At 48.8% G+C, this 16,281-nt stretch overlaps 1 protein-coding gene across 2 annotated transcripts in view; it reads right to left on the bottom strand.

Moving 5' to 3' along the window:
- Positions 1-15,939, bottom strand: part of LOC142385670 (protein-methionine sulfoxide oxidase mical3b-like) — a 70,949-nt gene extending 55,010 nt beyond the window's left edge. For both annotated transcript variants that reach the window (XM_075472391.1, XM_075472392.1), the window contains exons 1-16: positions 15,863-15,939; positions 11,466-11,841; positions 11,171-11,378; positions 10,980-11,093; positions 10,511-10,612; positions 9,563-9,718; positions 9,389-9,489; positions 8,458-8,715; positions 8,071-8,186; positions 7,591-7,717; positions 7,410-7,503; positions 4,186-4,333; positions 3,724-3,920; positions 2,334-2,434; positions 2,195-2,257; positions 1,611-1,766 (exon numbers count right to left, since the gene is read on the bottom strand). In XM_075472391.1, coding sequence (XP_075328506.1) covers positions 1,611-1,766; positions 2,195-2,257; positions 2,334-2,434; positions 3,724-3,920; positions 4,186-4,333; positions 7,410-7,503; positions 7,591-7,717; positions 8,071-8,186; positions 8,458-8,715; positions 9,389-9,489; positions 9,563-9,718; positions 10,511-10,612; positions 10,980-11,093; positions 11,171-11,378; positions 11,466-11,729 — 2,205 coding nt within the window. In that variant the 5' untranslated portion in view covers positions 11,730-11,841; positions 15,863-15,939. The remainder of the gene's footprint in view (positions 1-1,610; positions 1,767-2,194; positions 2,258-2,333; positions 2,435-3,723; positions 3,921-4,185; positions 4,334-7,409; positions 7,504-7,590; positions 7,718-8,070; positions 8,187-8,457; positions 8,716-9,388; positions 9,490-9,562; positions 9,719-10,510; positions 10,613-10,979; positions 11,094-11,170; positions 11,379-11,465; positions 11,842-15,862) is intronic.
- Between the last annotated feature and the right edge of the window lie 342 nt (positions 15,940-16,281).

The following is a 16,281-nucleotide window of genomic DNA, read 5'->3' as shown; positions in this document are numbered from 1 at the left end:
AGTAAAGATGGAGGAGACTCAAGTAAAGATGGAGGAGACTCTACTAAAGATGCAGGAGACTCGACTAAAGATGCAGGAGACTCAAGTAAAGATGGAGGAGACTCGACTAAAGATGCAGGAGACTCAAGTAAAGATGGAGGAGACTCAAGTAAAGATGGAGGAGATTCGACTAAAGATGCATGAGACTCAAGTAAAGATGGAGGAGACTCAACTAAAGATGCAGGAGACTCAAGTAAAGATGGAGGAAACTCAACTAAAGATGCAAGAGACTCAAGTAAAGATGGAGGAGACTCGACTAAAGATGCAGGAGACTCGACTAAAGATGCAGGAGACTCAAGTAAAGATGGAGGAGACTCAAGTAAAGATGGAGGAGATTTGACAAAAGATGCAGGAGACTCAAGTAAAGATGGAGGAGACTCAAGTAAAGATGCAGGAGACTCAAGTAAAGATGGAGGAAACTCAACTAAAGATGCAAGAGACTCAAGTAAAGATGGAGGAGACTCGACTAAAGATGCAGGAGACTCACGTAAAGATGGAGGAGACTCAAGTAAAGATGGAGGAGACTCGACTAAAGATGCAGGAGACTCGACTAAAGATGCAGGAGACTCAAGTAAAGATGGAGGAGACTCAACTAAAGATGCAAGAGATTCGACTAAAGCTGCGAGAGACTCGACTAAAGCTGCAGGAGACTCGACTAAAGCTGCGGGAGACTCGACTAAAGATGCGGGAGACTCGACTAAAGCTGCAGGAGACTCGACTAAAGCTGCGGGAGACTCAACTAAAGATGCAGGAGATTCAACTAAAGCTGCGGGAGACTCGACTAAAGCTGCAGGAGACTCAACTAAAGATGCAGGAGAGTCGACTAAAGCTGCAGGAGACTCGACTAAAGCTGCAGGAGACTCGACTAAAGCTGCAGGAGACTCGACTAAAGATGCAGGAGACTCGACTAAAGATGCGGGAGACTCGACTAAAGCTCCAGGAGACTCGACTAAAGCTGCAGGAGACTCGACTAAAGCTGCAGGAGACTCGACTAAAGCTGCAGGAGACTCGACTAAAGATGCGGGACACTCGACTAAAGATGCGGGACACTCGACTAAAGCTGCAGGAGACTCGACTAAAGATGCAGGAGACTCGACTAAAGATGCAGGAGACTCGACTAAAGATGCAGGACACTCGACTAAAGATGCGGGACACTCGACTAAAGATGCGGGACACTCGACTAAAGCTGCAGGAGACTCGACTAAAGATGCAGGAGACTCGACTAAAGATGCAGGAGACTCGACTAAAGATGCGGGACACTCGACTAAAGATGCAGGATATTAGGCTTATCTCTACTGAGTTCTACTGTCTTCACCGGCCTCCATGGTGACGACTGAGCCGGAACAGAGGCCAGCTGACTGTCTGCACTCGCTGATGGTGGAGGGAGGCTGGACAACAGCTCCCCCTGCTGGGTGATGCCAGGTTGCATCGTTGAAATCTAATGAGAGAACTTTTTAATCTTAACTGTAAGAACCAAACTAATTCTGTGTCTGAATATTCTCTAAATCATGTCACGTTCACTTGATTGACAGGACATTGATATTATTGATCAGAAATCAGTCTGCTCCCACCTGCTGACGAAAAGCTGCAGCAGAGGGAGAAGAAGACCTGCATGTCGCTGAGCTCTCAGCTAACTTTGCCTGCAGCTGATTGGCCATCATACGGACTCTGGACCGACTTGCCCTGCCCACAACTGCATCATCGGAATCGTTGTTGGGGTCACTTGTCTGGAAAACGAAACATGAAGATGACAATGAAGACCACAGTCTTCTGTTTTTAGCATCTTTAGCATCTAGCATTATTATTTTACAAGAATTTGTCTTCATCAGAAAGTCTTTTGTTCATCTTCATTTTTGAGTCTTTGTCTTGTGTTGCAAATCTTTGTCTTCACCAGTGAGTCCGTGTCTTTATCAGCGAGTCTTTGTCCTCATTTATGAGTGTTTGTCCTTGTCAGATATATATTCTGAGTCTTATTTGTTTTTCCATACGTTGTTATCATTCCTAAGTAAGAGTTCCTTATCAGTGTGATGTTTAGCTGTGTTTCACACTTTCTTTTATCATTAATATTTTTATGTGTAATAATCTATTTTTGTTACAGGTCATAAAACATATTATTGTTCTTTAGGAGACAGACAGATATTGTGGAAACACCAACCTGCTGGTGTTCTCCACCCGGCTCACTCGTCTTCCTCCTTTTACCCAGAGCTCTGCTGTGCTCCTGCAGATGAAACATCAACACCACCTGAGATCTCTGACAGAATGCTGTAGATGTGAAGAGGTGGAGCTGCAGGTACCTTTGGGTTCCTCTTCCTGGACGGACTGCTTCCCAGTCTGCTGAGGAGGGAGGCTGGAGTGATGAGAGCTGATCTCAGGTCAGAGCTGTGACTGAGGCAGCCTGAAACAAACACCAACATCAGCTGATTCACTGACCTGCGAACATGGCCGACGGTCCAGCTCAGGTTTATCTACAGAGCCATTTAAACCCACAACTCTGAGCAAAGTGCTGTGCAGCTGGATAAACTATAAATCCAGTCAAACTTGCTGAAGCTAATACTAACTGAGACTAAAACAAATAACTAAGAACAGACAATAAAGCAAATAAAGGCAGAATGCGATCAGCATGTCAGACAGGAGCCGAATGCCAAGGAGCAGAGGCGTGAGCTGAAAGTGATTAATGCCAGAGTTGTACGGCTGTGGAGAGGTAAACTGTTCCACAGATGGTGCCACCATCACCTCGCTGTTTCACTTAGTTTTTGGGATGTCTCAGGACATCTGACTGGGCTGTGAATGTGGAGCAATGGTGTCCAGTCCCTTTAAAACCTTCAAAGTGAGCAATAATTTTGCATAAAATCAAGAGAATTATGGACAACCCTGAACATCCTCTCCATGAGACTGTTATCAGAAAACAGAGTCTCTTCAGTCAAAGGCTTCTTCAGTTTGGATGCAAAACGGACCGCTACAGGAAATCTTTCCTGCCCACAGCCATCAGCATCTATAATAACTCCTTGATTTAATTGAGCTACATCAACATTTAATTTCCCTCTGGGATAAATAAAGTATTTTTGAATTTGAATTTGAATTGAATAAAATGTTAAAATCAATCTGAACACAGACTGAGAGCCAATGAAGACAAGAGCAGAGTTAAGTGATCAGGCTTTGTAATCCCAGTTAAAGAGGAGCTCAGTTTGGACCAACAGCAGACTGATTCAGATCCAGAATCCCAGCGGTCCAGGAACCGGGTGAGGAAACACTGAAGGACAGTTTCCTTTGGGGGGACAGAAGGTTTCACCTCGGTAATAACTCACTGATAAAATCTAGTTTTAGTGGCGGCACTGATCAGTTTATCCATTTAAAAACTATTCCCAGATTTGTCAGTGCATCGTGACAACAAAGAGCTGAATGAGTGGCTGTAAATAGAAAACATCTGTCTCCACATGATGAGCAGCCTCTCTGCTCATGCCTCAGGTCAGCCAGTTAAGGAACTGCTTTTATCTATTCATCACTTTCTACTGGAGACTCGCCCTAAATCCACGGGTTTTCTGTTGACTTTCTCTTCTTAGTTTCACTTTAATTTAGTTCATCTTTCTTTGGCTGTCCCTGATTGTTTCATTATTGTTTCTGTTGTTTTTCTTTACTTTCCAAAATTCAATAAAAATCTGATTTGGGAGCAGTCCGCAGTCTCACCAGCAGGGGGCGTTGCTTCTTTGAGGAGCTGGTAAAACTGACTCAGGTACATCACCATGGACAGAGAGTCGGGTGCTCCAACGGAGGACATTTCTTCCACCGTCATCAGAGGAGAAATGGCAAACTGTTGCTCAGCCACATCGAAGGCAAGTCGAATATTTTCCTCCATCAAAGACTCGTCCAGAGAGTCAAAGTCTCTGAGGGGAAACAGGAAGTCAACACAAACACGAACAAAATACGCCTAACTTTCATCAAAGTTAAGGAGGAAGTGAACACTAAATCATCACATTTACATGTGATTCTCATGTGTTCGCAGCTTAAATGCCAGAACTTTAATGTCTCTCTGAATGGACAGCTGCTGATGCACAGTGTTACTGATGGTTTGTGTTGGATTCATCAGGTTTCTATGTGTCACAGTAAACAAAGGGATTCAATTAAAGAAATGGATGAAAACGTGTTTACATCAGATCGGGTCGGTATCGGTGGATAAGAGCACACAAGGCAAGGCCACTCTTCCAGGAAGTAGTCAGGTCATTGACAGCAGCGCCATGGTAACCACGAGTCTGCTCCTGACACCAAGTCAGCAGCTGATTGGACTGAGAGAAGGGCTCTGAGGGAGAAAATAGACCAATTAGAGCTGTGACTCACGCAGCTGTAACCTTCTTTAAAGGAAGGAATCGTTCATTAGACCTTCCAGCCCGAATGAATACGCTTCATGTTTCTGCAGTAAGCTGCGACACCTCACTGATGACATCACATGCCTGTGTGGGAAGCTATCTGGCTGTGGCCTAGAGCTGCTGATGCGCTGTTTTCTGATCAGAACCTCAGGGATGGATTCTGTTGTTCATCCTCCTCAGAGCTAGAGAAACCTTCTGGACATATGAATGGGAGTAATACCAGTAATTAGTTTTTTTTAATGGGCTGATCACATGTTATAAGATGTCCTGAAGTTTTCCATCAAGGTTTGTGAGATATTTTGGTTTCAAAAGCTGGAAAATTACCCAAAATCTACTTTGAGTCAGCCGAGGGAATAACAGGAGATTCATTAGTCCCTGTTCTGGTCCAGCTTTTAAATGATGAACGGAACCAAAACTAACCCTGGTTCTCACAATCAGCCTCAGATTCATCTTCTTCTGGAAGCTACAGTCACCAAATCATGGAAGCTTCTCTGAACCGAACCTGAAAGGTGTGTCCCTGTGAGAGTGGAGCAACACTGCCCCCATCAGGCCACACCGTAGCCAGGATTTTGTAAATATATATATATATTTTAAATTATATAGTTTTCAATATATAGCAGTGTTGCACATTGAGGCTAGTAGCAAAATAAACCATTATAATGTAACAAGAACCCATAGCTAAAAAGAACCTGATTATTTCCCAATGCAAGCCTATAGAAATGTTTGGTACAAGCAAAGGCCATTTGGCCAGGCATAGAGTAAGGCTAACTAACCAATATAAAAAATAGAGTTAAATATAGATGGATAGATGCATATTGTAGGCTATAGCTGTTGCTAAACAACCTATAAAGATTTATGGGCAATATTGAATTCATTACTAAATTGGATGTGAAAAATAGTCTCCAGCCTACATAAATGTGCATTGCTATAACAAGGTGCTCTTTCAAAAGCGCACCTATGCTTCTCTGCTTCTTTATTCACGAACCATACATGACACCGATATAACAATCATATCATTCTAAAGAGCTCGAGCTGAGCTTTCCGTCAGTATATAGCAATCGCCGCTGCACTGCAGAGTGGCCGAGGAAATCGTTCGTCAAATTCGTCTAATTTTTCTATTACCGATTACTGGTATGCAGCTACTATGTTGACGGTACTTTTCTCACTGACTACACGTGTTATACACACCGTTGGAAAGGGCAGAAACAGACCTTTCAAATAGTACCACGCACTCACACATTCACGAAAGTGATGTCAACACAAACGTCAATTGAAACGTGTATGCGAAAACCGAGATTAAAAAATAAATAAATAAATAAATCCCTGAAAATTACCGAGGTCCAGACCTCGCTTTCCTCATAGCTGGCTACGGCCATGGCTGCAGTGCAACTACACCTGCAGTGAAACTACACCTGCAGTGAAACTACAGCTGCAGTGCAACTACAGCTGCAGTGCAACTACACCTGCAGTGAAACTACACCTGCAGTGAAACTACAGCTGCAGTGCAACTACAGCTGCAGTGAAACTACACCTGCAGTGAAACTACAGCTGCAGTGCAACTACACCTGCAGTTAAACTACAACTGCAGTGAAACTACACCTGCAGTGCAACTACAGCTGCAGTGAAACTACAGCTGCAGTTAAACTACACCTGCAGTGCAACTACACTTGCAGTGAAACTACAGCTGCAGTGCAACTACACCTGCAGTTAAACTACAACTGCAGTGAAACTACAGCTGCAGTGAAACTACACCTGCAGTGAAACTACACCTGCAGTTAAACTACACCTGCAGTGCAACTACACCTGCAGTTAAACTACACCTACAGTGAAACTACAGCTGCAGTGAAACTACATCTGCAGTGCAACTACAGCTGCAGTTAAACTACACCTGCAGTGCAACTACACCTGCAGTGAAACTACAGCTGCAGTGCAACTACACCTGCTGTGAAACTACAGCTGTAGTGAAACTACACCTGCAGTTAAACTACAGCTGCAGTGAAACTACACCAGCAGTGAAACTACACCTGCAGTGCAACTACACCTGCAGTTAAACTACATCTGCAGTGAAACTACACCTGCAGTGCAACTACAGCTGTAGTGAAACTACACCTGCAGTTAAACTACACCTGCAGTGCAACTACAGCTGCAGTGAAACTACACCTGCAGTTAAACTACACCTGCAGTGAAACTACACCTGCAGTGCAACTACAGCTGCAGTTAAACTACATCTGCAGTGCAACTACACCTGCAGTGAAACTACAGCTGTAGTGAAACTACACCTGCAGTTAAACTACAGCTGCAGTGAAACTACAGCTGCAGTGAAACTACACCAGCAGTGAAACTACACCTGCAGTGCAACTGCACCTGCAGTTAAACTACACCTGCAGTGAAACTACACCTGCAGTGCAACTACAGCTGTAGTGAAACTACACCTGCAATTAAACTACAGCTGCAGTGAAACTACACTTGCAGTGAAACTACACCTGCAGTGCAACTGCACCTGCAGTTAAACTACACCTGCAGTGAAACTACACCTGCAGTGCAACTACAGCTGTAGTGAAACTACACCTGCAATTAAACTACAGCTGCAGTGAAACTACACCAGCAGTGCAACTACACCTGCAGTGAAACTACACCTGCAGTGAAACTACACCAGCAGTTAAACTACACCTGCAGTGAAACTACACCTGCAGTGCAACTACACCTGCAGTGAAACTACACCTGCAGTGAAACTACACCTGCAGTGCAACTACAGCTGCAGTTAAACTACACCTGCAGTGCACCTACAGCTGCAGTGAAACTACACCTGCAGATAAACTACAGCTGCAGTGAAACTACACCTGCAGTGAAACTACAGCTGCAGTGCAACTACAGCTGCCGTGAAACTACAGCTGCAGTGAAACTACACCTGCAGTGAAACTACAGCTGCAGTGAAATTACACCTGCAGTGAAACTACACCTGCAGTGCAACTACACCTGCAGTGAAACTACACCTGCAGTGAAAGTCACCTGGTTGGAGGTGTCCGGGGGAAGGCAGCTGCATTATGTCACTGAGGTCTGTGTTTGGCCCCGCCTCCTGTCCTGTGTCCACCAGGTGTCTCACCTGGAGACAAGAACAGAATCATGAGTCCATGAACAGGAGCAGTTAAAGGCTCCCTGTTAGTCTGCCTCTCAGAGACTCAGGACTTACCTGGGCAGGTGTGATGGACAGAGGGGTGATGTTCAGGTATCTTGTTGCTGGATCGACTGAGAACAGGCTGATGTTCTTCTGCATGTTCTCTGGAGTCGTCTGAGCCAGGTGGCGGTACAAACTCTCCCTGTAGGACAGAAGGACGGGACGTTAAAGGATGAGAGACAGCAGCAGGTCAGTCCTGTCCAGGTGAGTCCAGGTCAGTCCAGGTCAGTCCTCTCCAGGTGAGTCCAGGTGAGTCCTGTCGAGGTCAGTCCAGGTGAGTCCAGGTCAGTCCTGTCCAGGTCAGTCCAGGTCAGTCCAGGTCAGTCCTCTCCAGGTGAGTCCAGGTGAGTCCTGTCCAGGTGAGTCCTGTCCAGGTGAGTCCAGGTCAGTCCTGTCCAGTCAGTCCGGTCCAGGTGAGTCCTGTCCAGGTGAGTCCAGGTGAATCTAGGTGAATCCAGGTCAGTCCTGTCCAGGTGAGTCCAGGTGTGTCCTCACCTCTCAGCCAGCACATCCAGAGGAGTTCTTCCTTGAGCCCAACTTCGTATCATCCAAGCACAATCCAGAGCTGCCAGAAACCCCCGAGCTACACCCGTTCCCATCGGCCAGAAGGGCTGCAGACACACATATGGAAGAGTCATCCACCTGTCTCACCTGCACCACCCTCTCTGTCTCCACCTGTCTCACCTGCACCACCCTCTCTGTCTCCACCTGTCTCACCTGCACCACCCTCTCTGTCTCCACCTGTCTCACCTTCACCACCCTCTCTGTCTCCACCTGTGTCACCTTCACCACCCTCTCTGTCTCCACCTGTCTCACCTGCACCACCCTCTCTGTCTCCACCTGTCTCACCTGCACCACCCTCTCTGTCTCCACCTGTCTCACCTCCAGAAGGCTGTCTCCCACCAGGGTGACCAGAAGTTGGTGTCCGTGGCGTTGGCGGACCATGGCGGCGTTCTCTGATGCATACATGCAGGTGAAGTCGAACATGGCGACATCCGGCTGGCCGTAGTGATTAATGGCAAAGTCGAGTAACGGCAGCTGGTGATTGGTGGAGAAGTCTGCAGCTTCACGGGCGTATGCCTGCAATGCATCCTGGTCCACGTTGTCTCGAGAGAGAAGCAGCTCAGTGTCTGCGAAGTCCTGAAGGAGGAACAAAAGATTTCTTACAACTTGTTCCAGGAGCGTTACCACCCGCGAGCCGACTCCAGGCGCGTTACCACCCGCGAGCCGACTCCAGGAGCGTTACCACCCGCGAGCCGACTCCAGGAGCGTTACCACCCGCGAGCCGACTCCGGGCGCGTTACTACCCGCGAGCCGACTCCGGGCGCGTTACCACCCGTCAGCCGACTCCAGGAGCGTTACCACCCGCGAGCCGACTCCAGGAGCGTTACCACCCGCGGGCCGACTCCAGGCGCGTTACCACCCGCGGGCCGACTCCAGGCGCGTTACCACCCGCGAGCCGACTCCAGGCGCGTTACCACCCACGAGCCGACTCCAGGCGCGTTACCACCCGCGAGCCGACTCCAGGCGCGTTACCACCCACGAGCCGACTCCAGGAGCGTTACCACCCGCGAGCCGACTCCGGGCGCGTTACTACCCGTGAGCCGACTCCAGGAGCGTTACCACCCGCGAGCCGACTCCGGGCGCGTTACTACCCGTGAGCCGACTCCAGGAGCGTTACCACCCGTGAGCCGACTCTGGGCGCGTTACTACCCGCGAGCCGACTCCGGGCGCGTTACCACCCGTCAGCCGACTCCAGGAGCGTTACCACCCGCGAGCCGACTCCAGGAGCGTTACCACCTGCCTTAGTTACCTTTAGAATCACCTCCTTCTCCAACAGACTCTGTTTCTTTGCCGTCATAACGAAGTAGTGGGTGTCGTCCTTGTAGTACACGATGTTCTCCAGGTCAATCCCTGGAACAGGTGCGCATGTCAGCACGACATTCAGAACAGGTGTTTGTGAATGGAGACAGGTTAAAGGACTCACCAGTTTTCTGTCGCAGCTCCTGGAAGAACCTTTGGTTGAAGATGAAAGCCACTCCACTGATCTCCTCCACTTTGGCCTCAGCTGAAGTGTTTCTATTTTTAAAGTTGGCTGTGATGGCGATGGCCAGCTTCCCCCTGAACTCTTTACGCCTGAAACCTGTTCGTACAGGTAAACACGACACAGGTGAACAAACGTGGACAGAAATGGTGTCAGTCACTTCAGCTGGAGGTCCTTCTTACTGCTGGTCGGCTTCAAATCACAACTCGTAGATTAGGGTTTAAACATGTAAAGGTCACAAGAGGAACATATCCTTAAAAATAGCAGGAGAACAACAATAATCCTCAACACTTTTCAAGGAACCATAATAATATCACACTAATAACGTTCAGGTCTAGCTAATATCTAGTTCAGGTCAGATTCTAACAAAATGAAATCTGCACAATCACCGCGCTGATAACAATAACCAGATAAAACGGATCTCACCTTTGATTTAAAACAACCTGCCGAGTCTCATGGAACTCAGACTCTGATGGTATGTGTGGGCTGGACTCTTGTATTGTTCAGTGTTTGTACAGTACCGAACCCTCTTTCTTTAAGGAGTCTTCAGGAATAGTTCTCCAGGCTTCTTGAAGCCTATCCACTGAACACGTCCCTAACATCCTTAAACAACGTCTCCAGCTCTTGGTTGATTCTAATTTTCTCCTTGGTATCTCCCTGAACTCCGCAGTCTTTTTCTGCCTCCACCTGTCCATGATGGGGTTCAGAGCCTTCAGCCACTGTTAAACCTCCCTAAAAGCCCCCGTGTTCAGACTCACCTGTCCCAGGTACTTTTTGTTTCATGTTTAATAAATCTTTAGTTGGAATTTAACCGACATCTGCTTGTTCCATCTGTAGTAGGAGACTTCAGGGTCTGCAGGACATGTCTCTGAAACAGTGAGGCGGTCGTACCTGGCAGCGTGTTCCTGCGTCCGTCTGCTCCGATGATGACGTCGAACTCCAGCTGATTGACGGGATGAGACTTGGGCCTCACCTCCACCCTCCAGCCCACCTCTGGACAGGGAGATGATGACAGATCCAGTCAGTTTCATTCACTCCTCACACATGAGCTGTTAAAATCACACATTTTACACTTTGTTCCAGTATCTCTGAACACTCGTATGTCCTCTCCTCTTCTACTCTTCAACCCTTCCCCGTCTCGTCCCCACCTAGGAATCATCATTCTGCTTCTGCCTCCAGCACCTACACATCAGCTGATACAAACACCTCAAGCTGAACTCCTCTCCTCTAACTTCAGATATCTGCATCACTTTATTTCATGACTTTCTCTCCATCCTCACAGACTGAGCAGTGGTTTCTGACTCAAACACAAGTTTAAACACACAGAGGGTCCCATGTTCTGCTTCAACTGTTGTCTCACTGTGTCGCTGGTCCTCCGGCGGCTCCAGCAGCTCCTTAAACTCCACGTTGGCGTGGACCTCGGCCCCCAGCAGCAGGGCCACCTTCAGCAGGACCAGCTGCAGCTGGCGGATACCTGCACACAGGAGACAGGTGGTGCTGACGGAGCGTCCGGCGGCTGTGATCACACACAGTAACGGCTCACACACTCACTGATGTGGTCGATGGAGCCGGCCGAGAACTTTCCATGGAACTTTTTGGCCCCGAGGCCACGGAGGTCGTGAATGGTAAAGGGCCACAGGTGGAGCACGTTGTTCCTGGAGAATGAGTCCCTCTTCTCCAGCACCACCACCCGAGCCCCCATGAAGCTCAGCTCCACCGCCGTTCTCAGACCACAGGGCCCCGCCCCGATGACCACACACTGACCAATCAGAGAGACACCAGCGGACCAATCAGAGACGGTTCTTCCCCTACAGGGTGATGTTTGTGCTGGTTCTGCAGAACTCACCGTCATGTTGGTGCAGACTCGGGCCCTCTGGTACTCCTGCTGGGCGGCCCGTCGGTCCAGCTTGGCCCAAAGCCCGTTCGCCCTCCAGTAGTTGAGGCGGCGTTTGATTAGTCGGTACAGCGGCCTCTCGCCGGCGCTGCGGTCGAGCTGAAGATGTTCGCACAGCTGGCTGAAGCAGCTCAGCACCGCCCTGCAGGTGGGCGCTGACACAAACTCGTCAAACAGCTCCTGAGCTCGGCCTTCTGGGTAAGGCTGGTCTCCCATGGCGACCCGCGGGGCTGCAGGACACCATGGGAAGGGCGTCACCTGCTGATGATGTCACTGATGGACTCCAGCTCACCCTCTGAGGCCAGCTGGAAGGACAGGAAGTGGAAACCTGTAAGAGAGGGGAGATTTATGAATCCAGAGGCCACGCCCACGGAGGCCAACAGTGGAGACGGGTGAGTAAATGTGATAAATGTATGTAGGATCTTTTGAGGCTTTTAAATCCTCCTTAAAAACCCACTTTTTCTCCCTGGCTTTTAAGTAGACTCTTGGCTGATAACCTTGATTTGTTTTATATCTTTATTTTATTTATTTTAAAGTATTTTATTTGAACTTAAACAGCTGAGAGGGGCCCAACAAACAGCTGAGAGGAGACCAACAAACAGCTGAGAGGGGCCCAACAAACAGCTGAGAGGAGAGCAACAAACAGCTGAGAAGAGACCAACAAACAGCTGAGAGGAGCCCAACAAACAGCTGAGAGGAGCCCAACAAACAGCTGAGAGGGGCCCAACAAACAGCTGAGAGGGGCCCAACAAACAGCTGAGAGGAGACCAACAAACAGCTGAGAGGGGCCCAACAAACAGCTGAGAGGAGCCCAACAAACAGCTGAGAGGAGACCAACAAACAGCTGAGAGGGGCCCAACAAACAGCTGAGAGGGGCCCAACAAACAGCTGAGAGGGGCCCAACAAACAGCTGAGAGGAGACCAACAAACAGCTGAGAGGAGACCAACAAACAGCTGAGAGGAGACCAACAAACAGCTGAGAGGGGCCCAACAAACAGCTGAGAGGAGCCCAACAAACAGCTGAGAGGAGACCAACAAACAGCTGAGAGGGGCCCAACAAACAGCTGAGAGGGGCCCAACAAACAGCTGAGAGGAGCCCAACAAACAGCTGAGAGGAGACCAACAAACAGCTGAGAGGGGCCCAACAAACAGCTGAGAGGAGACCAACAAACAGCTGAGAGGGGCCAAACAAACAGCTGAGAGGAACCCAACAAACAGCTGAGAGGAGCCCAACAAACAGCTGAGAGGAGCCCAACAAACAGCTGAGAGGGGCCCAACAAACAGCTGAGAGGAGCCCAACAAACAGCTGAGAGGGGCCCAACAAACAGCTGAGAGGAGCCCAACAAACAGCTGAGAGGAGACCAACAAACAGCTGAGAGGAGACCAACAAACAGCTGAGAGGGGCCCAACAAACAGCTGAGAGGGGCCCAACAAACAGCTGAGAGGAGACCAACAAACAACTGAGAGGAGACCAACAAACAGCTGAGAGGAGACCAACAAACAGCTGAGAGGAGCCCAACAAACAGCTGAGAGGAGCCCAACAAACAGCTGAGAGGAGCCCAACAAACAGCTGAGAGGGGCCCAACAAACAGCTGAGAGGAGCCCAACAAACAGCTGAGAGGAGCCCAACAAACAGCTGAGAGGGGCCCAACAAACAGCTGAGAGGGGCCCAACAAACAGCTGAAAGGGGCCCAACAAACATCTGAGAGGAGACCAACAAACAGCTGAGAGGAGCCCAACAAACAGCTGAGAGGAGCCCAACAAACAGCTGAGAGGGGCCCAACAAACAGCTGAGAGGAGACCAACAAACAGCTGAGAGGAGACCAACAAACAGCTGAGAGGAGCCCAACAAACAGCTGAGAGGGGCCCAACAAACAGCTGAGAGGAGACCAACAAACAGCTGAGAGGAGACCAACAAACAGCTGAGAGGAGCCCAACAAACAGCTGAGAGGGGCCCAACAAACAGCTGAGAGGAGCCCAACAAACAGCTGAGAGGAGCCCAACAAACAGCTGAGAGGGGCCCAACAAACAGCTGAGAGGGGCCCAACAAACAGCTGAGAGGAGACCAACAAACAGCTGAGAGGAGACCAACAAACAGCTGAGAGGAGCCCAACAAACAGCTGAGAGGAGCCCAACAAACAGCTGAGAGGGGCCCAACAAACAGCTGAGAGGAGACCAACAAACAGCTGAGAGGGGCCCAACAAACAGCTGAGAGGGGCCCAACAAACAGCTGAGAGGAGAGCAACAAACATCTGAGAGGGGCCCAACAAACAGCTGAGAGGGGCCCAACAAACAGCTGAGAGGAGACCAACAAACAGCTGAGAGGAGCCCAACAAACAGCTGAGAGGGGCCCAACAAACAGCTGAGAGGGGCCCAACAAACAGCTGAGAGGAGACCAACAAACAGCTGAGAGGAGACCAACAAACAGCTGAGAGGAGACCAACAAACAGCTGAGAGGGGCCCAACAAACAGCTGAGAGGGGCCCAACAAACAGCTGAGAGGAGACCAACAAACAGCTGAGAGGAGCCCAACAAACAGCTGAGAGGGGCCCAACAAACAGCTGAGAGGGGCCCAACAAACAGCTGAGAGGAGACCAACAAACAGCTGAGAGGAGCCCAACAAACAGCTGAGAGGGGCCCAACAAACAGCTGAGAGGAGCCCAACAAACAGCTGAGAGGAGACCAACAAACAGCTGAGAGGAGCCCAACAAACAGCTGAGAGGGGCCCAACAAACAGCTGAGAGGGGCCCAACAAACAGCTGAGAGGAGCCCAACAAACAGCTGAGAGGAGACCAACAAACAGCTGAGAGGAGAGCAACAAACAGCTGAGAGGAGACCAACAAACAGCTGAGAGGGGCCCAACAAACAGCTGAGAGGAGACCAACAAACAGCTGAGAGGAGACCAACAAACAGCTGAGAGGAGAGCAACAAACAGCTGAGAGGAGAGCAACAAACAGCTGAGAGGAGACCAACAGCTGGAAGCTTTCAGCGGGAAGAAGAACATTTCTCACCAAACTCAGCTGATCCGGCTCATCAGAGACCCGAACCCAGAGTTGTGGCTTCCCTTTCCAGCAGACATTTTTTTACCTTTACAGCCGTCTTTCTATTTAAAGTTAACTGAAGTCAGAAGAAACTTTTCATAAAAAGTAGACGATCAACAAAAGAAAGAGTCTTACTGATGAATTTTGCCACCTTTGAGCTGCCGGACATTCCAGTTCTGTAAACCTTTCTTTGACTGGTGCTTGAGGCGTGTTTAAGGTGAACAAATGTAACTTCAGCCACTGGTGATGTCTGTTTCAATGAAACATCTGCAGATATTCACTTTAAAGGTGCTCAGAACTGAACTAACTCTGCTTCTGACTCAGATTCTGGGTTTATGTTCATGTTGGAACATATTTCAGTGAATCTCTGCAGCTGTTACCATGGAAACATCTGCAGATATTCACTTTAAAGCTGCTCAGAACTGAACTAACTCTGGTTCTGACTCAGATTCTGGGTTTATGTTCATGTTGGAACATGTTTCAGTGAATCTCTGCAGCTGTTACCATGGAAACATCTGCAGATATTCACTTTAAAGCTGCTCAGAACTGAACTAACTCTGCTTCTGACTCTGATGTCCTGCTGCCCCTCTGTTCTAACTGAAACTGTTCAGGTTCAGTTAAAACAGTTTCACACAAACTCTGCTCAGAACCATTAAACCTTATTTAATAAATAAAATCCAAACTGTTAAAGTTTCCCTTCAGCTGAGAAGAAGTCACATGATCCGTGTGTGTGTGTGTGTGTGTGAGAGAACAGAAACAAAGACGCTCACACAGAGCAGATCCATCTGTACCAAGCACAAACACACACTCATCTCTGTGTTTGTGAGGATCTCATGATTCACCACCAGGATTCAGAACCAGAACCAGAACCAGAACCATGCTCTGAAACCAGCTACAGCTGGAAGTCCTCACAATGATAGACAAACACATTAAAGAGGAACACGAAACTCAATAGAGATTCAGCAGTGATCGATCAGCTGATGGATTGATGGGTTAGGGCCTGAGCTCCTTTAACTGGATCTTTGTGGTTTTTGTTCATTTTACAGAAGCAGCTGCTGATTCTGTGTTTTCATGCTGGATGAAGCAGCTTTTCTGCTGTTCAGCTCACAGAAAACATCACGAACACACTCTCATGGGTTTATCTTCAGAGTGAAAGACTTTAAACTCACGACATGTGTTGGACATCTGTCACTTCCTGTCAGAGTGAGAACAGAGCTGAACCATAAAGAGTGAAGTCAGGGAAAAGTACTCACATCTCAGAGAGAACAGAGCTGAACCATAAAGAGTGAAATCAGGGAAAAGTACTCACATCTCAGAGCTCCGACTGCTGACTGCCGCCGGCTAATCCACACTAATCACACCCACGCACACTCTGAAGGCTCAGTTACAGCCCCACAAGGTCTGAGACTGGCAGCAGTCCTCATAGAAATAAACAAGCCCACTGACACACAGTGTGGGGCTGAGGTCAGGGGGCGTGGCCAAACAGGACGCGCCCCGCCCACCAGTGTCAGACAGACAGAGCTGATCCTGATCTGTGGTAATCTCAGAGTTAATGAGCTTAAGGAGAGCCAAGCAGATCATCTTCATCAGAGTAGTGAGGAAGACGACATGTTCATGTGCAAGGCGCCACCCAGAGGCCGCCGGGTTCATTCCGCGGGCTGGGGCGGGTTCATTACTCGGGCCCGTTCATTACGCGGGCCGGGACTGGTTCATTACTCGGGCCCTTTC

Source organism: Odontesthes bonariensis, chromosome 8 (assembly GCF_027942865.1).
Source record: "Odontesthes bonariensis isolate fOdoBon6 chromosome 8, fOdoBon6.hap1, whole genome shotgun sequence".
NCBI classification, from domain to species: Eukaryota; Metazoa; Chordata; class Actinopteri; order Atheriniformes; family Atherinopsidae; genus Odontesthes; species Odontesthes bonariensis.
The sequence above is the reverse complement of the archived record's forward strand: the minus strand, read 5'-3'. Positions and strand labels throughout refer to the sequence as shown.